General features: G+C 34.6%; 1 protein-coding gene across 1 annotated transcript in view; it reads right to left on the reverse strand.

Annotated features, from left to right (window-relative positions):
• The window catches only part of LOC150104334 (atrial natriuretic peptide receptor 1-like), a 282,793-nt gene extending 261,556 nt beyond the window's left edge, over positions 1-21,237 (reverse strand). The window contains exon 1 of the mRNA XM_090396460.1: positions 20,505-21,237. Coding sequence (XP_090252586.1) covers positions 20,505-21,237 — 733 coding nt within the window. The remainder of the gene's footprint in view (positions 1-20,504) is intronic.
• Between the last annotated feature and the right edge of the window lie 2,526 nt (positions 21,238-23,763).

A 23,763-nucleotide genomic window follows, 5' to 3' on the forward strand; every position in this document is an offset into this window, starting at 1 on the left:
TATTGCATTTCAAAGTTTTATCCAATCTATCATTCACCTTGTGAATGCGGGCTTCCAGAGAAAGAGAACGACAAGGAGCCTCTCATCCCTGATTCATTAGTTCAGCCTTGCGGTTAATTTTAAGTGCTACCAAAAGAAAGTAATGAAACTATCAATGAATATTTATCATGGATATTCGCGTTGATGATCCTAGAAGGCTTAGTCAATGACTGTTACTAATTAGATAATATATTCTTCTCGAGAAATGTACCTTTCTCCATAAAGTTTAGCATAACCGATGCCTTGTTTCCATAGCAACTTATCTCGTACTTTAGATTTCAAAATATCCGCTTATGTAACTATGCTTGTGGTTCCGTCCTGTCTCAATTCGGAAACGCAACCACAATTTATTATCAACATGAGACTGTAAATTTTAAAACACATTTCGCATGTGAACTGTTTACAAACACACTTTTCCAAGAAACCTTTCTAGAATAAGGCCGAACTCTTTGGATTAAAAGATGAAATACGAGTGGCAACAACAAACTCGTCATAAATTAACTAGCAAGCTCCTGCGGAGAGCGGAACGCTTTTGAATTTCAGAATAAGATGCGTTATTGTGTTTATTTTACTGTTTCATATATGTAGGTTTTTTCTAATACAAGCAAAAGTAAAGTATTTTAACAGAAAGATAAGGGAACTGATATGAAACATTTAGGAGGTAAGAATAATAATTCACATTTTATTTTTCGTTGACAGCTAAACCTGGAATCGCCACAACTATCTTGGCTATTTTGAATTAGGTGCTTGAAGTTTTGGTAAGAAATAGATGTGTGTGCACACATCTATTTCCTGTATTAAAATCTGTGCTAACTTCTTTATCTTTAGTTTTTGAGAATTACTGGTGTCTTTTCTCGTCAACATCTCCTCACATTACATGTTTCTAGATCCCGAGAGAGAAATTTAAGCATGGAGGACAGCTGAAACTATCCCTTTTTCATAACTAGTTATTTGTGATCGCTTTATATCTGTATTTTTTTTAATTAACTTTCCATACGAGATACTGCAAAATGTACACTACAGTATGTGTGGGACGGTTAAACGTTTTAGATTTTAAGTAACACTAATGAAAATAATAATATTATATTTCATGCCCCATTAAATACTTTTAACGATAAAAATGCGAAAAAATATTGCAAAATTGCCGTGTAAAAAGTATCAAGTCTTCTAAGACTTGCTTACTTCACATGCATAAGTGCGTATGCGACTTAGAAGTTCTTAAACTTTTTTTTACCTTCACCGAACTTTAAACAGTCATTAAAACCCAAAAGGAATATTCGGCCTTGCAATCTGAACTAAGCAATTTTGAATTCCTATTAGAATTTAGCATTGTCCAAGAATTTAGTATCGTGCAATTAGCAACACTTGTCTCAAGAATTCGTAATTTCTTTCGGATGGTTCAGCGCCCGCTCGCTTGGCTAAATATTTGCAACTACTCATAAAAAAAACCAATAATAGTAATACTAAACATTGCTGATTAAAAACCTGAACCCACAATTGGAATAGCAGGTCTCTACAGTGAAGCTCATTATCAGCTCATTGCAAAACAGACTGACCGGAGAATGCAGCAGCAGACAAAGTAGACTGGATTAATCACCTTATCATTAATTAACAGATTTATGGAGGGACATGTTGCATTGGTGTAATCTGTTTAGCCTCACGCGTAAAGCATGATGGATTACAGTAGTTTCTCAAGTTCGAGATCAAAGTAATTAAAGTGAACCAAGCTGAAATTAATTCTTGATAAACTAACTATTTTAAAATAAAATGTAAAATCAACAAATGAAAATTTATGATTCGTTAAGTTTGCTAATTAACCGGATTTGTTTTATTTTCTGTTCCCTTCCTTGGGGAGGTACCAAAATAAATAACAAATCTTCACTTGGAACATGCTTCGTTAGGGAAAATAAAAAGTGCAGAATTAGAAACGTACTCCTTATGAATTCTATATGCTCTTCTCACCATGTATCTTCGAAATGCAGCAGCGAGGAGCACGCGATATTTGTCTTCTTCGGTTGGAAAGATCAGGATTTGAATTTGATCGCCTCAAGCAAAAATTAGTTGGTCTATCTTGTAAGGGTAGCAAATGTTTATCATTCGGTAAAACGGCCACTTACCTCATAATCTCAGTTGTTTCAGTCGTCATTAAAACCAGACGTGGCTTTTCACACTAGGTCAATTAAGAGAGACGCATGCAGTTGTAGTGAGGGGGGGCAGGGCGTGTAGCTGAACACAGCAAAACGTCATTCGCTCATACTTTGTTTATATCCAAATTATTTTATAAGATTTTTCGCTTATGCAAAAAATGTTGACTTACTGTATTTTATAACAAAATCACAATAAGTAAACAATTTGACGAAATATTAAAGAGCTCAACATATATAACATTAAAAGTCTTTAAGATGTGCACAGCAACTAAAGAAATAAAAGCATTATCAGCTATATTATTAACCTTGCTTACATAAATAATTTAAAAAAATATGATAGCGTCTGATTGCTTGCTGGCGAAGAACAGAAAATTTAATAGAACTAATAACAGAAAAGTATGTATAACTGAAGAGCATTATTAGGTCAAACAAGACTAGATGAATTACTGTTTAAAGCAGAAAATGGGACATCACTGGACTGAGTGAAACTCGGAGACATGGTCGAAATACGGTATAGCGAAAAAAAAAAATTAGTACTGAACTTCGACACTCCCCCTTCAGTACATGTGCTGTGTCGTTCGACTTAATGCACGTGTAGAGTGTAAATGTACGCCATTACATTTGGCTGTAGCAATGGTGTTGAAGTTGGAAGAAAAGACGTTTTATTTTTGAGCATTATTTTCGTTCATACTGAGTTGGTAGAGTAATGGTCCAAGCCTACGACATGTTTGTGAGCACTTTGTTCGTCGTTTCGGTAAGCGTGCCCCAAACAACAGTGTCATAATTTGCATAATAGAAAGGTTTCGACGTACCAAGAGTGTTCTGCCGCAATGCGAAGGGCATTCAGGAAGACCACGAACTGTTAATACAAACAAAAATCACGGGCATGTGCTGAAGCAAGTGTTACAGTCTTCGAAACTTCAGTGAACGTCGAACAAGTAAAATTGGGATACCGAGGCGATCACTACAGAGCCTTAAGGAGCTGGATGCCTTTTCGTAAGTTATTCATGTGGGTCAGTATTTAACAGCAACGGATTACGCTGCACGGCGGGAATATTGCGCACGCGTGCTGGCCAATGTCTATGAAAATCATGCATAATATCTGGTTCTCGGACGAAGCGCATTTCCATCTAAGCGACCATGTAAACAAACGAATCTACAGGTCTCTTGGTTTCTCAAGACCTTAGTTTGTCCAAGAGAAACCTCTTCACAGCATAATTGGGCCCTACTTCACTGAGAGCACCGTGACAGTGATCTTAGCGAACGCTACATCCAGAATGAGTTGGTTCCGTTCACCCAGGATTTGCATAGGATGTATCGTGAAAAAAACATTCCATTTCGTGCACAGGTATTCCAACAGGACGGAGTAACCAGTCACACATCACATGATTCTAGAGCTTATTTATTAGAACACTTCCCCTGGAGGTTCATTTCGAGGTTAACAGAATTCCCGCATCCTTCACGTTCTCCTGATCTCATATGACTTTATGCCTTCGTTTGGGGTATGTTGAAGGAATGGGTATTCTACCAAAAATTACACGATATGTCCAGCAAATGCCCCAACCCTTGTTCTCCAAGCTAACAGGAGACTTCGCATGCGCTACGAAACCTGTCTTGAAAGACAAGCTGCCCATTTCGAGCGCAATTTACCATCGTTAATGCTTTATTCGAACCTAGATTCCACCGATAATAGTGGATGTACATACGGTCATGTGTAAACATATATTTCTTTGTTAATAAACCGTTTTTTACTCCATAACATATATCGTTGTAGTTATTCAGCACTGTTTTTTTTCTCGCCATACTGTAGTATCGTTCTAAAGAATGGACATCCACTCTATAGTTAGGGTGACAATCCAAGATCTCAAGGAGAAATTGGCTGCCTAATTAACCGCTCCATAAAAGATCAAATATAAGAAATAAAATACTTCACAAACAGGACTGCATAACTCTACCTTAAAATAAATAGACATTATAAATTAAGACCTGTACAAGTTTATTTACCAACCTCACACTACACAGATGAAGAAAGAGATTGATTTTATGAAACACTAGACCAACTAGTATGTAAATGTTGATAGGAAACTTCAAAGTAGGTGTAAGATATGCATATCTAGCAAAAAATAAAAAAATCGAGAAAAATGGATAGAATTTACTGAAAGTAAAAGGCCTCTATGTATTGAATACCTTCTTGAAACAAAAGGAAGAATCGGAAATGAACATGAAGTTCAAATGACATAGATAATATTTTAACCAATAGAAAATGTATTGTTCAAGATAGATGTAATAAATAGTTTCAAGTACTGGCATAGATCACAAATTAGCTTGAGATCAAAATTTATCAGCAAAAGATGGGAAAGACAGAAACTGATCAAAACTATTAATTTACTACATGGGAAGTTCTTCCAGAAAGAGATAAAAGAAAAGTTTTATAATATTGATACGAAGAGTGGATGAAAACTATCAAATAATAACCAAGATTCTACTAAATAATACCAGAGAGATTGGCGGAATAAACCAAACCCGTCTCAGAAAGAGAATGGAAATCTAAAGAGATCGAGACATGAGGAGTAGAACAAATTTCTCGGAGCTATGTAAAACAATAAGTAAAAAGATGACACAAGAAATTAGAACGTTCAGAATAAGGAAAATCAGAATTACAATGGACAACAATACGAGGCTAAAAGTGGTGGGAAGGGAGTTGCTCATAGGACAAAATAAATTAATAGTAATCCTTAAAGATGAAAATGGAGTACTAATTAAAGAAAAAGAATAGATAATAAGAAAACATAAGAAAAATCCTTCTATGCCAAATTGTATGGTGATTTTCAAGACATATCAATTTGACAACAAAAATGTAATACCCCAAATGTAGAATAAAAAAGCAGAAATATACCCCGATGTTTTAAAATAAGTTCAGTATGCAGTGGGTAGCATGATAATGGAAAGACTCCGAGTGAAAATGAGTTAAAAACAGAAGTTCTAAAGTAGGTGTTCACAGTCATGACTATGATAAATAAAAATTTATATATATCATCAGTGACAGATCAGAATACTAACGAGTTTGAATAATGCTATTCTAATTATAGCTTTTTTATAAAAAAAAAAAAAAGGAAATAGAGAATATATTAAATATTACCGCCTATTAGTCTCCTTCCAATAATACATAAAAGTTTTGCCAAATTCCCTAGTTTGGTAAAACATGCAGGATGCAGAAAAAATTACAGCACTAGGGGGGGGGAGGAAATGAATGCCTGAAATCCCTAGGTCTGGCATTTATTGATTTTGAAAAGGCATTTGATTCAATCTCAAAATTAGCTATATGAGAAGTCCTTAAAAATCAAGGAAATTAAAAATTACACTAATACATACTCAGCCATATGTGTAATTAAGCTGTATCTATAAAATCAGGCTCAAATATGAAATTTCAGCTGAATTATTTACAGCAGACCTAGAAGAAATTTCTAGAAACCTGGATTGGAAAATTAGAGGAATTATGGTAAATGGAAAAGTAAATCACCTATGATTTGCTGATGACATTGTTCTTTTAGGAAACTATGCAGAAGAACTTCAACAAATGATCAGTGAATGAATACGTAGAGTAAAAAAGAAAGGATTAAATATGAACAAGGACAAATCATGAACACTGTATAATAAATAAATCGGCAAAACGTCAATACAAATGGAACACCGGGAAATTTATAGAATAAATTCCTACTTTATATATGGTAAAAGATCAGAGTAGAGGACGTCTGGGAAGAAACAAACGCAGAATTCAACTTGATTGGATAGATTTTAGAAAACACCATGAAGCACTCAAAGAAAAAAATATCTGCCTTAAAAGAAAAATATTCGACAGTTGTATACTTTCGGTCACGATGTATGAAGTGAAATGTGGACTTAACTAAAAAAGTGACCAACGAGTTGAGGATTAATCAGACGAAAATGGCAAGATCATTACACGGTATTACCATTCTAGACAGAAAGGGCAATACTTGGGTCAAAGCTCAAATTGGGGTGAGAGACATAACAGTAAGGTATAAGTGATCCAATTGGAAATGTGCAGGTTATACTGCAAGAAGTAACACTCAAAAATGGACAAAGCTGATATCAAAATGGTATCCTATAGTTTGAAAGAGTCCTGTAAGAAGACCAAAGAGACTGTGGGAGGATGAAATTAAACAAATGGCTGGAACCCGGTGGCATATAAAAAAGTCAAGTTACACTGAATAGACATATGAATGAATGAATTAGTATTTTTAATGAAATTTTAAACACGGATCTTTATAGCTCTTTAAAAAATATTATTATTATTCGTGACACCTCCAAGAAGTCCAAAGACTCATCGTGGGAGGACACCTATACAACTATTTCTACCACTACACCGAAGCTCTACTACCAATCATCTCCATCAACACCGCCTACCACAACTAATATTTTTGTCTGTAAATTGCGTGTGTTCTGAAGGGCCGATTTGTATGTATGCGGGATGAAAATCCCGAGTTTCCGGGAGAAAAACCCTGCTACCTTCATATGAGATCGGCTAACTCACCTTCGATTGAAAAAGTCCACATAAAGATTCCACCCGTCACGACGAGAATCGGACTTAGACTTATTCCAATCGAAGTGCGATTTCTTTACATATTAATGTAAAGAAATGTACATTAATATTTAATATAAATATTAATTTTACAAGTATGAACATTACAGCATCACTGGTGTCCTGAGATGAAAGGCACATTTCTTTTCCCCTGTGTGAGATCACTTCCCTGCTTACTCGGGGCCCGAAGTGACTTGAAATAGTTCCATATTTCATCTCTAGAGGCGAATGTCTCGAGCGTGCAAAAAAATAAATATAAAAGTAAAAAAGCATTTGTAAATATAAAATGTAAATAATATTTAAAAAAACACTTGGCTCACCCATAGTAATTTACAATAGGTTCCCAACCTTCGTGAGTTAGAGTAGAATAAAAATATGTGAAAAAGTACTAGCGTGTTCGCTCATACCTAATAAAGAGGGTAAGCTTCATATGCAATTACTAATCCATACATGAAAGTCAAGGGAAGTGCGCTGTGGATACTTCTGTAAATTTTCAGATTTGCTGTCAAAAGTTTTGACGGTGATAACATCTGTAACCTATTCCATGTTGCTTTCTGAGAAGATATAAGCAAGAGAATCCCTTGCTGAATAGCTGAAGCAAAATTATACTAGTGATCCCTAATAAGAAAAGTTCATTACCGAAGTTCCTATTGAAAATGTCCAAGTTAAAAAATTATATAGCATATTCTTAGCTCCCTTTTGAAAATTCTCTCACTTTTTTCAATTGAAAGTAAGTTATCCGTGTCTCGTAATGAAAATGACAGGTTTTCCTTTCCAGAAAATCAGGTTTTTCATCCTGCAAAATTACCAACTAGGCAAACGAATACATTGATTTGGTTGGTTGGTTGCTTGCTTGCTTCAGCACTAATTCCGAAACGATAACAATTGGAATCTTTTCTTTTTTTTTTAATATAAGGATTCGGATTCCTTCAGATCTTCATGATGCTTTTCAGATCCCTATGAAGGGATCTTAAAAGCATCATGAAAATCTGAGTCATGAAGTCAATTTTGTATTTTAGCGATGTTGTGAAAGAATCAAACTAAAGTTCATTTGGGAGGGGGGAAAAGAGTGAGTAAAAGATATGAAGGGTCAGAAGGATATACAACCACCATTTTGTAATGAGGCAACGTTTTCACCATTGGTTTTCTAAAAATGTGTTTGGGGTTCGTTTATGATCTCTTCACAGCCATTTCAGCTTCCGCATATGTAGAAAGCGAGACTTTAGCCATTCTGTACGCATCATCTTTTGTCGATAGATGCTTTAACACGCTCGTTAAAGAGCTGCGACGTATGTAACTTTTACACCAGAATTAGAGATGAAAGAAGGAGTAACTTCTGCAAGAGTAATTTCCAAAATGTTCAAAGAAAATGTGAAACGAAATGTCTCACCCAGCATCCTACAGAAAAAAATTACGAAGACCATATCATTTGACATTTAATAGTGCTAAACCAAATAGTCCTGTTTATCATTGGGGAGAAATGACTAATACGGAGGAAGTGATATTTGTATGTTTTATCTGAACTGAGGAAGAACTAGTAGTTGGGGAAGTTATTTGTGAGAAAATATTACCACCCTACAGTAAATCTTTTTGCAAATTTTTAGCCTACGTCTGCGTGAGTGAAACTTCAGCGCTGTGCTGATCCAAACTCTTAAGTTGTGCTTCTCGGCACAACCTCAGTGTTTGGAAAGTTACTAGACAGACGACCTTTTTGAACAAAGAGAGCTAAAATCCTCCTCAGCTGTTCAGTTTGCGTGGAAAAAGATGTGGTGAATGAATCTCCGTATTTGATAAGAAATGTTTCGCCAGTAATAATCGAAAACAGGGATTCTATTTTAGTTAATCGAGATACGATGCCAGAACGGAAGAAGGCACGTTATTGCTCATTTAAATGTCGAATAGTTGGTTTTAAATGGTTTCAAATAAAATGTGTTAGTCATTCAATTGATGTACATCAGAATATAACACCTATTTCGTTAACTTTTATAAATAATTCGATTACTCAACGATTTTGTAAATAAAAGTACTTGCAACTTTCATTAAAACTTTTAATGTAAACAATTGAGTGCTCTGCAGTTTCAATAAAACACAGGAATTCTCTTTTCTTAAAAAATATATAACCATGTTTTGAACTAAACTGACCAATTGTATTCGAAGACAGATTAAAATTGAAATTAAAAATGACCAATTGTATTCGAAGACAGACATTGTAAACATGCACTGGCCACATAATTATTAGCAGATATTATGAAGGCTGCCTTTCTAAAAAAAAGAAAAACAACCAATGCAATCACTTGCTCATCTGGTTCTTCGAGTAGTTCGAAAATTTCAGTACCCGCTCTCTAACCAGCAGGCTGTGATCCAATCTCCTCATTGTCCTCCTCTTTCCTTTCTAGATATTTGACAGGAAACCTTCGGATTTTGTTCAAAACATTAAACCACTCAATTACACGGTACAGTTTTCTTTTAGAAAAGATTGGTGATTCAATTAATCTTTAAAAAGTTTTACTTACGTGCCGATTAATGTGCAATAAACCAGACATGAAAGTACGGTGAATATATCCTGTTTTCGTGCTTTCCTTTTGATTTGTAGGTATGCCCTCATAGCTCAAATCACAGTAATGATGCCTCTTGGTTGTTAAAAGATCTGGTTCACTGAACGTGAATTAGTTGGTCCCATACTGAGGTGGCAGAGATCTTTCTCTCTGATGCTCGGCATTTTCACCTGTAAATATAAACCACACAGAACACACACACACGGAGAGAGAGAGAGAGAGAGACTGTATATAGGTTTATGATTATTGTGTTATCGAAGTATTAATTAGTTACTCATTCTTACAGCGATAAGCATTCATTCTGTCAAAGTTAAGAAAACAGCTGGCGTGTTGGGTAATAAATTTTAATTTAAAATGAAATAATTAATCAACGTTTTGATGTTCATATAGACTTCGAGTAACTAAATATATTACTCCCACCACGGCACTTGTTTTCATAATTTCTTTTTGAGTAGTGTTCTATGAAGAATAGCACTGCGCTTAACATTATGAATTAGACGAGCTTCAGCAACAGTTTCGAGCATTTTGTTTGCAATGAACATCTAGTTGATATCTTAACTTAAAAGTAATTTGTATTTTCAAATGCAGCTTCAAAACAATAAACATTATGGTAGTTAAATTCGAAACCATTATCGACCATGTATAGGTTAAATAACTTTACCCAAATCAATAATAGACTTTAGTAGCATCAGCTTTTTAAGTAAACAGATATGTCTCCTAACTTCGAAGTATATTACGTAGAAGGAACACCTGCCATGATAAAAACGATTGCTTATAAGGGATTGTTTTTGTAAATCTTTTCTTTTGAAATCCTCCAAATTTTGAAACTAATCCCTGCGAATATTGATAATTTAACTATGATTTCCACAGTTTATTAGGAACTAACTTGTGATGGAAACAAGTACGAGTAAGCTAAGCAGCTGTTGCTGCATTACTATCTCAAAATGCTCTTAGCAGAATTTGAAATAGGTCTCTGAAAGTGATCACACAAATTATTCAGAGTGTCCTCGTTGGGGGTGGGAACATATTGTTATTACCGAACTCAGTTCTAAAGTGCACTGTCATAGAGGAGAACTGCGTTCCTCTATGAAAGGTTGTAATTGTATACCTTATGAGTACTCTGGGTTTGCTCGTGTAATTATTATTATATAAGGTGCCTCCATGGAGTCAAAAGACTCATCGCGGGAGACCCAACATTGACATACTTCCCCTTAAACTCATTCACAGATGTTAGGTAATCAGAAAAACCCTGAATTCTACAAAAAAACCCTGATCTTTCTACAGATCTACTCTAAGGAGGAGGCTTGCACCTTACTGTGCACGCACGCACGCTCGCAATCGAATCACCTGTCACATGATAATTTTATATATGCGGTTCTTTCAGTTGATTAAAAACTTACAAGTGCCTGTTATTACTGCATGTGATAAGTTCATAATGAACTTGGCGCAAGCCATAACGGTACCAGCTGACTAACTACAATCGGTGCGAGTCAGTGAGGTTGATGACGCGCGGATCATTAGTTCAAAATTCATCACTTGCAAGCGCTGTCTGTCAGACTCGGGTAAGTAAGTAGCTGCCGTTAGATTACTTATCAAGTTGTCTTCTTGATAAATTTTATGTAGATTATGGGATATCGTAAGAATCTTTTTTTTTCTCTGATATTAGGAAAGCTTTAAAATAAATGATCACTTATTTTAAAACCTTCGTAAGCAGTTTATTTCTATCAGAGTTTCATTTAGTGAAAAACGTCCTTTTTATGCAGATTATGGGGAATAGGCAGCGGATGCATTTTATCTTCCATTAAGTATATATAAGATTTAAAATGAAAGCTCGATCATTATTTTACAGCTTATACCACCATTTAATTTAAAATGGATAGTCGAACTTTAGAACTTCTAGTAGGCTGCATTTCCACCTAGAAGAAAAGAGCTCACAAAATTATGTTTATATATGATTAGTAGATTCTGCAATAAGTCTCACAATAAAATAACCTCACTGAATAAGTTGAGAGCATGAAGTCGCTTGTACTTACGAATGCAATGCATAAAATGAATTCATTTTTGCAATGTTCGAATGTTCAGATATTGTACTGAATCTATAAATAATCAGTAAGATAACACTTGTTTCCTCTTGCAAATATGTCATCCATGGAACCTATTGCATGAGATCAGTTCCTTTCTACGTAGTGCAATTTCAGCTGAATACATTTAGGAAACTTTTCTGAATATTGTATCATTTAAAAAAAAAAAGAGGATTCATTCATTTTTGCAATAAATGAATGAATGAATTCATTCATTCATGCATGCACTTCATTTTTGAATATTTTAAAAACATCTAGGTAAATAATTTGTTTCCTGATCAGGAAGAAAGTCTTGTTTCGTAAGCAGTAGTACATGGGCTTAAAGGACATCTTGAAATTTTACTTAAAGCTTAAGCGATTATAAAATCCCGCGTAAGGCCACTTGTGGCCCTTTGATATACTGCGTTATTTCTCTGATACAGCGAATAAAATAGGAAGGATAAATATAACATAAACCTCTGTTCCCACTTCCTGACTTCCGCCGTTTGTAGCTCAGCGATTTCCTGTCCGGCTGAAAATGATGCAGGAAGAGATTATCGTTACCCAATAAAACCACAACAAATTTCCACGAAAATGGCTCAAGGCAGACTGCTGGGATTCCCTTTCTGCACATTTGTTGTATAGCGAACTTGCCGACAGTAAATATTACACCCACGAAACTGGGGGGTAGACGTTGGGAACACGTACTAAATTTAAGTATAAATTGCTTTTCTTCCATGATGATTTTACTTCGCGATGCCGGGTACGCCATTAAGGAACAGTAATACTGTACTTACTTTAATGCGAAGAATCATTGTTCCAAATAATGAAAAGTCAACGTATGACAGTATGAAATTACCGATATAAGTTAAATGGAGTGAATATCGACTGTATTTGAGGTCAATTAAAAAGTGTGCGAGTGTTGAATTCGTTACACTTTATAAATTGCCATTTATGCCGGTGGTGAAGGAAGAAAAAGCGGATGACACACCCTCACCTATCATGAAGAAACATCTACAAAATTAAATACAGAACATTAGTGTTACGCAAGATCGAACGACGTGTAAATCTCCTCGTTTTGTTGTTAACTAAAGACTATTCCCATTTAAGGGTAAATATGCATTAGATCGAAACCTCATAACGAATGTATATAAAAAGAAATGTTTGTAACGAAAACGGATCGAACTTATTAGGGAAATAAGTGGAAAGGGAACGTTTCTTGTAACAACATAATATACAGAAGCACGATTACAAACCAATACTAGTTCGTAATGCGGCCCTTTCATTTTTTAAGTTACTTAAATATATTTCATCTGTCCTAATTATGCAAACAATTCAGGCATTTTTGTCTTTTTCACGATAATATTTCTGCAACATATTTATCTCAGTCTAATCAAGCGCCAACTGCTTTTAATTCGATAGCTGTGCCCCTTCTGTTCCATGCAAGACAGAATTAGTCTTCTAGGCCTAGGCAGAATTTTGCAAGATCTTTACAGAGCATTTCTTGATATTTTTATCTATTTCATCATTTCATTTTCTGCTTAGTCAGCTTCAGTACCAAGTGAGTATAGAAGTTTTTGCTTTTGGGGAAACAAGTAGCGATTCTTCAGAGAAGAAAACATAGCTATATGGCTAGGTCATCGATCTAAGCTTTCCTCTTTTTTTAAATGATACAATATTCAGAAAAGTTTCCTAAATGTATTCAGCTGAAATTGCACTACGTAGAAAGGAACTGATCTCATGCAACAGATTCCATGCATTACATATTTGCAAGAGGAAACGAGTGTTATCTTACTGATTATTTATAGCTTCATTACAATATCTGAACATTCGAACATAAACATACGTTATTTAAATTTATTCCTTCATGGACGCCGAGATATATTCCAAATACAACGTAACTCTGAATTCAAAGTATTTAAGAGTGCTCTGGTTAATACTCACATACACACGCTCTAATACCAGTTAAATAATATGTCCAAAACTTCAAAAATGCAATTTCTAGTAAATGTGTTGCACACATTTTAAAGTGCCAAAGAACGTTCTAATTTTTCTCCTTGCAAAAAATAAAAATCGAAATTTACTCATTCTGCTAGCCTTACGCTAATTATAAAAATTGTTACTCTCTTTCAAGATTTACTGGCCTCTTATTAATTTCCAGCTCTCTTGAGAAAACGATGATATCTAAAAATACGGTCGACCATTTGCAGCTAATAATCGTATTCCTGTTTCAGATTTATTCTTCTGTGAATCTAATTACTGTATTTCTTAAGCTCTTTGCGCTATTCAAAACACGCTTTTCTAATTAAAAAGCTTCACTACTGGAGGAGAAAATATGTAGAGTAAATTACGTGATAATTTTAGTGTTAGTTTAATGTAATTTCAGAGAAATGAAAATGCGAGGTATTGTACATAGAGCAGAAACTCTATTATGATTATAATAGGTCCACTTCGTCATTTCTGGATAATTGCAGCAGCAAGCCTGGTGAGCCACTGAATAGCGTTACAACTTCGGCATTCTGTGAGCTGGAATCGTATAGGGCAGTGGTCTCAAACTGGCCGCATCTGGCCCCCGAAGCAATTTTACACGGCCCGCAAATACATTTCAATTATGTATTTGTTTGATATCTAAAAATATGGTCGACCATTTGCAGCTATATTTTGCACTATACAATTTTGTAAATACGGTGCTTATAGTTTTAGAGACAGAGATATGGAGTGAGCTTATGCGCACATAAGCTCAGTCCATATCTACAATTTACAATCAGTAAATTTAGTTCGCCAGCCGACAGTTGGTGGCGCTTCAATATTCTGGTGTTTCCGATGCATAGCTGCGCAGTTCATATTGCAATATAGATGGAGGCAAACTAACGTGCAGCTTATAAAACATATTTATTTGTGCTTGTTGTTAGATCTACATTATATCAATACCTATCGTTTAGAATTGTGCATAACTTTTGAGTGTTGCTTTCATACGAAAATTCATCTTGTTGAATTGAAGTTGTAAATAAAAGTATAATAGCGATTTTAATTAAGTGATTAAACTGCAAGCCATGTCTTTAACAAAGAGTAAAAGAAAAGTGGACGAATAAGGACGTGTTTTTCAAGATAAATGGGAAATTGTGTACTTTTGTGGTGTGGTGCGCAATAAAATTGTATGTTTTATTTGTAATAAGGGAATATCAGTTCCAAAAGAATACAATTTACGTCGCCATTACGAAACGAATCATGAAGAAAAATTTGAAATGTTGGAAGGCAAACTGAGGGAAGAAAAGTTACAGTTTCTGAAATCTGGCTTACAACGACAACAAAATCTTTTTACTGAAGCAAATAAATCCAGTGAAGCAACAGTTCACGTAAGTTTTGCTCTCGCGCACATCATTGCAAAACGATCAAAACCATTTACTGATGGCGAATTCCTTAAAGATTTGATTAAGTCTGCTGAACTTCTTTGTCCTGACAAACAACAATTATTTTAAAATATTAGTTTGTCAGCCAACACGGTAGCGGAACGTATTAACGAAATCGCTAGTGATTTACGATGTCAGTTAAAAGAAAAAAAGTATAGATTTTGCAGCATTCTCAATAGCAGTTGATGAGAGTACTGACATCACAGATATAGCACAACTTGCCGTTTTCGTACGAGGTGTTACTGATGAATTTGAAGTAATTGAGGTATTATTGGATAATAATTTCTATGAAAGGAAACACTGGTGCACAGGATATTTTTTCTGGAATAAAAACTATAATAGATAAATATAAATTAAGTTTGGATAAAATGGTTGGATTTGCAAGTGATGGTGCAGCTGCTATGGGTAAAAAAATGGAGTAGCGGTAAAATTAAGAAATATAGCGAAAGAAGAAAATTTTCAGAATAAATTTTGCACTATACATCGTATTATTCATCAAGAAGCACTTTGTGCCAAAAGTTTGCAGAAGGATAATGTTATGGAAACAGTAACTAAAACAGTAAACTTTATCCGTGGACGAGCTCCGAATCATCGAGAATTTGTTTCATTGCTTGAAGAAATTGAAAGTGAGTACGGAGAAATGATTTATTATAACGAGGTGAGGTGGTTAAGTAGAGGAGCTGTATTAAAACGGTTTTTTGATTTAATAAATGAAATCAAAATTTTCATGACACAAAAAATAAAACCATCGACGAGCTACGTAATGATACATAGATAACAGATTTAGCATTTCTTGTTGACTTAACCGTCCATTTAAATATTCTCAATAAAGAGAATATTTAAATGGCCGGTTAAGTCAACAAGAAAAGAATAAACTTATCACTGACATGTATGCTTGTATTAAAGCTTGTAAAGTTAAATTGCAATTATGGGAAACACAACTGGAATCAAAAACTTTCGCACATTTCCTACATCTTAAATCCTGCCCTATTATTTCAAATGAAAAATCTCAAGAATACGCAAGAAAAATAGCATTATTACGACAAGAATTTGAAGAAAGATTTAAAGATATTAATGATTTGAGTCTGATTTTACATTATTTTCATTACCATTAAAAACGAAGGTGAATAACGCACCAGAAAATCTACAAATAGAGCTAATTAATTTACAGTTTGATATAAATCTTATTCAAAGATTTGAAGATACAGATTTGATTAACTTTTATTCGTACTTGTCAAAGGATAAATACCCTCAGTTACGAATTTTTGCAATAAGAATAATCGCTTTGTTTGGAAGTACGTTTATATGTGACCAGTTTTTTTCGCAGTTGAAAATTAATAAGTCTAAGAAAAGAACCCGATTGACCGATGAGCATCTACAATCCGTGAAGAAGATAGTTTCTAGTAATTTTTCTCCAGGGCTACAAACTTTATGAGAATCGAAACGCCATCAAGTGTCAAGTTGCAGTAAGTAATAAAGAAGATTATAATCATTTACATAAAACATATGTATTTTTTCTGTATGTGTCAAAGAAAAATTTAATAAATAAAATAAATAGAATAGGTTGTCATTATTTATTCTCAAGTTATAAAGGTTATAAAAGGGTTTCATAATTATGAAGGGGTAAGTACGGTTCAATATATATATATATATATATGTTTTTATTTATTTATATTAAATAAAAACATTTAATTTATATAATTTTTAATATATATATATATTGATTTTCTGTAATCGAAGGAGTCTTATCCAAGATTTTCAAAGGTTGTACGAAAGATAATCATTTAAAAGAAGGATATCAAAAAGTTTAGTTGATAGACAACTAACTAGATTAAAATGAGGCAAGTAAATGTTCCTGCAAATTAAAAAAATATATAAGTAGGACGCTTTCACTGATAATATTTAAAAAACAAATACGATAATCCCGTCCAGGATATGCTATTCAATATACAGTAGGTCAGTACCGTGGATGGGCAAGCAAGAGAAAATATAAAGTGACATTTGATTTGAAGATAGTATAAGAAATGAAATTGAATAGAATTATCGATACCAAGTATGGTGTCCATGGAAATATTTGTAGAAAATTCGAAAAGCAGAAACTGAATTTTTCTTGTGAAAAAGTGTAATGAGTTAGCGATAGACATCATTGAACCTAATTGCTCTCTTCTATACCGAGTCAAGTATTTTAGGAAACTCTCGGCGGCGCCAACACAAATATGAGAACAGTATTCAGTGGTTGGAAAGATTTGCAATGCTCATAATTAACGGTAACAGTTCGGGTCAAGTAAAGCTTAGAGTAAGAGAGAATTCTAATCTGGATGCAAAGGAGGGAATATTTGTATATGTTTATTTTAAGAGGGAGATGTGATTTCAGGTTAACATTTTCTAAGAACAGAAATCTTTAGAGATTTCAGTGAAAGTAGAAAGTAAAACTAGAAGAAACTGCGTTTAAAAAAATAAAATAGTACTGCATTTTATTTGTGTTTTTAATCAGATTGACAAGGTTATCCGAATCCAATTGAATCATCGTTTAGAAATCAGTATTTTTAGGTTTATAAGAATTTATATTCTGGAATTTTCGGTGATTTATGTAGTGCAAGACATCAAACGAGACTGAAAGGTGTAGTGTAATAATGAAAAGGTATTGGATTTGCAGAAGAAAAAAGTAGGCGAGGAAAAAAAAAAGCCTTGTGGAACAGTATTAATTGTAGTTTGATGATAAAGATTCGTTCGCTATCGCATGCAGATGTCAGAAGATAATAGACAATATAAATTAAAAATACCAAGAAATTATAAACTTGATTTAATCCTTTATCCAAGTGTAAGCAAACAAAGTTTGCGCACGAACTATTTTCACGACTGGGGCAACTCGTATGTAGAAGTTATAACTTCACATCACGTGCCTTAGTGTCCCATAATGCAAAGCGCATATCCTTACGGGTATGTATAATGCTATGCATTATGGGAAGGGTCACTACCCAGATCAATTTTGACTTTTATTGAGGACTCGTCAGTAGGAGCCAGACCCAGAGGTGATACCAAGGTTGAAGTAACGCAGAACTTTGTGCAAATTTGGTGAAATCTAATGTACGGTATGATCTCTAAGTGATCATACCTTAGAGATATGAAAAGCAGCTACTTTTCATGATATTTGTCCAAAGGTGAGTAGCATAATCAAAGATCACCTCAACAGCGACAGAATCTATAATAGTGATCATTTATCTTATTATAGGTTTCAAGGTAGCGCAGAAGTTGAATGAAAATCGTTTTCTCCATGACTTTAAAAAGAACTGAAGTGAGTAAAAATGGACTGTAATTAGATGACAAATGATTTTCAGCCCCTTTTAGAAACGCGTTTAACATAGGTTAATTTACAGACTGCACGATAAATACTCGGTGGAATAGGAGAGAAGGAAAATACAAACAGAACAGGAACAGTTCTGGAGCAAAAACATCTTCAGGGCAATGGGGGGAAAAGACGGAGAGTTTTCATATAGTTTGGATAATCATCTCTCACGACATATTCAAATGAATATAAATTATAAATATAAAATTAAACTGTAATATATTAAACAGAAAACGCATAATTCTACTACTGAAACGAAAAGGGCAATTGGCAAAGTGCGTCATGAAGTACAGACGTTGAACATTCAGTTTCTGTGAGGAAAAGTAGATATGGTTTGGCAGAATGGAGATGATCACCGAAATTAGAACTGAGACTATATTTGTGAAATAGCCCTGGAAAGTTTACCATTCCCACCAAAAATTTCACTCGACTACTTCGCAATAGCAGCCTCGGAAATGCTTCCTATACAAACACGGGAGTGCATCTCCTAACTATATGAACCACCTTTTCCAGCTACACCTGACAGAATGGTAACTGCAGTATTATTTACTAGCTAATCTAGGATCCTCTTAATGCGTTACCACAAACATAAGAAATTCTCAAAACATGTACTGGGAAATAATGCCGAACTCTCATCGCATCTATTACAGAACTTAAAGTTCAAATAATGGATTCTCAGAAAGTTCTCCGTTTCTCAAACTATCTCAAAATATTTCTCTTGAAATTTGAAAATGCAGTTACGTTACCATTCTGTTATGTATATCTGGAAAAAGTTCGTATAGTTAGGAAACGCACTGCCGTCTTTGTATAGGAAGCATTTCCAAGTCTGCTATTGCGGAGCAGTCGGGTGAAATTTTTAGCGGGAATGGTCAACTTTCCAGGGCTATTTCACAAATATAGTCTCGGGTCTAATTTCGCGTATACTGTTCGACAAAAATAAAGATTTCACTGAAAATCAATAAATCGGGTAAAAACAAATAAAACTCTACACAAATACATGCAGACAGTGATAATGACGCGCAACCCTGCTAAGATGACCAATTAATAATTGAAGATGAAACTACAAAATAACAAGAAATGAACAGATCATTTGAACAGACAATACAGATTGGGAGTGAATGATAATATCTTCTATTTCATAGCCGAAACTTAGAAGAAAGTTTCGAAAACAAACCAGAGAGCTTATGAGAATACAAGCTCCAACATCGGAGTTGCTTGTTATTGTACTTATTAAAGGACATGAGCTCTGTCCAGGAGCCCGTATATTCTTAGTGCTTTTTTGTTTCACAGGCCTAACAGCTGTTTCGAACCGTTGGCACTCATCAGGGAACATGCAGAAATCTATAGTACTGATGAAGGGCTCCCGAGCAAAGTTCATTTCGTGTCTTTGGGTTTGCGCAATATCAAGACTACTCCATTGCTGAGGATTATATTCTCACTCTCTAGTCTTTCTTTCTTTCTTCTAGGGTACTATACAATTGGCTTGAAATACGGAGGAATTCATAATATTCTATATTTGCACTAATTTACGTCGCCTAAATTAATGCAATGCTGGTTTTAGGCTTGTTTAACTGCACGTTGTGAGATACCTAACCTATAAAATCTTGTTTGACACCGCTCGAATAATAAAATTCTAATAGTAGATATACATTTTACTTAGTGATATATAAGATGTTAATTGTATCGCAGTTAGTGACCCTCAGAATTGTTATCATTTTGTTACATCCCATTGAGGAGCCGGACCTCTCAATTTTCTCTGCTCCTCTCTCTTTAAATGATGATAGTGTATTACATCTGTCAACTTCATTTGTTTTCTGGCCTGTTTGAGGAACGAAATGCTTAAATATTTATTAGAGCAGTGAGATGGATTTCTCCTCCACCCTTAAATTTCTAGATACACATTGTTACAAAGATGTCCATCTAAAATATTATTTTTACCGCAGCATTATATACGTTTTCTTAACGGAAGCAATAATCGATATCCGTCGTGGCTATTGTTCTCAGTGTGTGTGTGTGTGTTTCTTTTTTTATAAAGTTGAATGAAGTGTGCTTTCAAATGTCTCTTGAAGAAAGAAAACTCAAGAGATCTCATTCATCCCAAATAAAACTAATATCCTAGTTTTTTTTCCTGATGTCAGTCATGCACTTTGTAATAAATCAAGCAAATAAAGGTCTTTACATTTCAAGATCCAAAATTCTTTTGAATTTTTAAAAAAAGTTCAAAAAGAAAGGCCAACTGAACGAAAAACGCAAATCACTACTCAATGTTCAATTAACTTGTGTACAAATATTTATAAAAAGAAAATTACTCTTTAGCCACAACACGCATAAACGACAGAATACTCACTGCGTGAATGTAATGACACTTCTCGAAGCATTCCTATGTAGTCCGTATCATCACTCGTATCATCAAAAATGCGGAAAAAGGGCCGCTTTTCTAAAGCATTATAGACTGCACCAGTTGTGAAGTAGCAATTTGAATGTCCTTTTGTGCGGGATTCGTAGTTATGGAACAGAAGAGCCACAATACCCCACTGAAACTTGTTCAGTACTCGAAGGAATATCAATCCAATTTGGGAGCAGGAACCATTCATTCTAGTCAACAGAGGATAGTTGGGATACTTAAAATCGAAGTTGTCAGACTGACCTCCCGCCGTAATTAATGGAATATCCCATACCGAAGCGTAGCGAGCCACTGGAGACAACACATAGGGACACATCGGACCAAGGAAAACATCCGCTTTTTTAGAATTGTACAGGTCAAAGGCGGCCAAAGGCCCGTAAGTGGACGAACACTCCGTATCTCTAAATGTAACTTCTATTTGCCTACCTCCACGATTCTCGAGCGTTCGGACAGCATATAACACAGATGGAAGCACTTTATTTAGCGAAAACGGTTCGGAATTATTACTTGGAGCGAGGACGGCTAGTCGAACTGGCCTTTCGAGTATCGTATTCCTATTAAACGAAGTTCGAGCATTTGCCAGTAGTGATAAACTGGACCGCGCTGTCCCAAATATGAAAGCTATTCCAGCATTCAAGGTTACAATCGTCTGTAAAGTTCTATTTAATTTCCTCATACCACTTTTTTTTTTGAAAGATGAGAGAGAGCGGTTTGTTTATTTTTTTTTTTTAACTTATATGTGGATGTTTAAATGCGTTAGAAACATCTTTAGCCGAGACTTCCCCAACCTATTTCTAACACAAACACAACACCCTGGCGTTTATCCAAGCAGCACTGGCTATCTAATAGGTTGAAAGTCAGCATGTTTTCGCTGTTTCCTAGATTTCCTCGAGCTTCCTTTTCTCGCAACCAATCGAATGCAAGCGCCTTTACACAGCGACCTCTGCCATCCAAATCTCTAGGCGCTAAATCGATCGGTTTCCCCTAACTCACATTACGCATTCCGAATAGCTGGAGAAAGAGACTTTTTTTAATATAGATTCGTGTCCAGTTTACTTCTTTTGTGAGATTAAACTACCACCGCAATGAGGGGGGGGGGGGTGAATAACTTTAAGAGAAATACTTTTCAGAACTTTAGACTTGAATTCACAATTCATTTACTTGATGAAAAACACTTCTGGTTGAAGTTCAGGGAGGAAAAAATGAAGAACGTTTATAATAAGAAAACAGTGTAAATAACAGAGGGATGAAAAACATCCTTTTATGTGGGAAAATAAAATTCACTTACTGAATACGAAATATGGAAAGAATATTTTATTACATTTAGAAACTGAGCGAGGGTTTCCGAAAACATGAATAAAACAGAATTGTCGTCCATGCAGGGATTCTCGAAGATGAACCACCTACTTTCAAAATAGCGACAGATTTTGCAAATTAGTTTCCATCCGTCAGCTAATTAGAATCACGTTGTGCGGGTAAACAATAACAAAGCTAGTGGAACGGAGTTATGGGGAAGAAAGTATTTCAGAAACAGTAACGCTTTAACTGATTGAAGAAAAACAAACCTCTGAAAAATAGCTTTAAAAAAGTAAATCTTGTATGAAAAGAGTGAAATGTTTTTCGGCTATTAATCAAAATCTGGAAACAGTGTGCAAAGTAGGGTATGCAGAATGACGCCCTTTATCATTCCTATAAAAAAGTAACTAAGTTGGTAATCTTTGCCAAATTAGAAATAAGTTTTTATCGTGTTTATCGCATTAATCATTGTCACGTTACTTCATATTTAGAGTAAGTGATGAAGGAGCAAGCAGAGAAAGAACTAAGGAACACTAAACGGAATGTAATCAGACTGAAACAGCAGAATAGCAGTGATCCGTATAATAATGAAATAGGAATTTAGAAAAATATACGCCTACTGTGCACCTACAAAAAATTTAAGATTAAAATTTATGAAGAATTTGAGAATATTCATTCTAAAAGTGTACGCGAATAATGAATACTTTGTTTATCCTTACGTAAAATGGAATTACGCAAGGACAGACAGAAGGAAAAATATCCAAAATCTGAAGTGCTAACTGAAGTGTGATAAAAACACAATAGAAAATAATACTAGAGGAATCGTACACTGTTTTAATTTCAAAACAGTTAAGTTTCATTAAAATAATAAAATGACAGAAAAAAAATTTAATAAATTTTTTTAAAAAAGTTAAAAGCGAACATCCAATATTGGATCACAGGAACAAATTATATAAAGATCACAAATAACGCAATGAAAAAGTAAAGAGAGAAATAAAATAAAGTGAAAATGTATTATTACACAATCGTAATGCAAATGTTTTTCGGGTTTCGTGAAGACGTGTTTAGATATCACCCCACACATGACAGGCTGCAAGGCCTATAGCAATAAATGCCGTTTAAGGATTAATAATTTTTTTTTTTAATTTTCTCCATAAAGATATATACATGAAATGCCGATTTTTCACTACTATTTTGGAGAGAATATGTTTATTTTTATTTTTTTTATTTAACACATAATGCTCGGTCTTCCTGTTATTATTTTTAATATCCCAATATTCGGGGAATGCTTTTCGGTTGTGATGAGAGCCTTATGATCATGTTCTTTACATGAGTGTCGTAAACGAAGCGCATCTGATAGTCTTTCACAAATGTTTAAATGATACCTCTGTCATGCTCGTGGAATACAGTACTGCTCTGTTGCAACGCGATTTGTTGACTGGCAAATGTTAACATGAAACTGCGTACCATGTCATCCTTTAATCTCAGTACAACAGATCGTTTAATAATAGTTTCCTACCGAACTGATGTTCGGTAATCACGCTGGACAAGATTGATTGTGGGAATTTTTTTTATTTTTTTTTGGTACACGGTAAAATTGCTTTTATTGCTTCGTAAAAATGTGCCAAAAGGCACATTTATACGAAGCATTTTTATGTAAATATAAAGCACTGAAGCGGACATGTTATAAAGTATCCGTTGTTTATCGACTTCTTTTTCGCAGATACCATGTTTATTGTAATCAAATAACTTCTAATTGTGAATTCTTGCAATTAATAACTTGCACAAGTGTTTCTTCTGCGGCTCACTGCAGACTGTCAGTTACAAATGCAGTTATTTCAATTAAAATAAACGTAATATGATAAAAATATGATTTTGTTTCATTCCAGGACAATTCTCGGTTTTC

This window comes from Typopeltis vanoorti, chromosome 8, assembly GCF_054136105.1.
Source record: "Typopeltis vanoorti isolate ZY-2024b chromosome 8, IOZ_Tvanoo_1.0, whole genome shotgun sequence".
Taxonomy (NCBI): domain Eukaryota; kingdom Metazoa; phylum Arthropoda; class Arachnida; order Uropygi; family Thelyphonidae; genus Typopeltis; species Typopeltis vanoorti.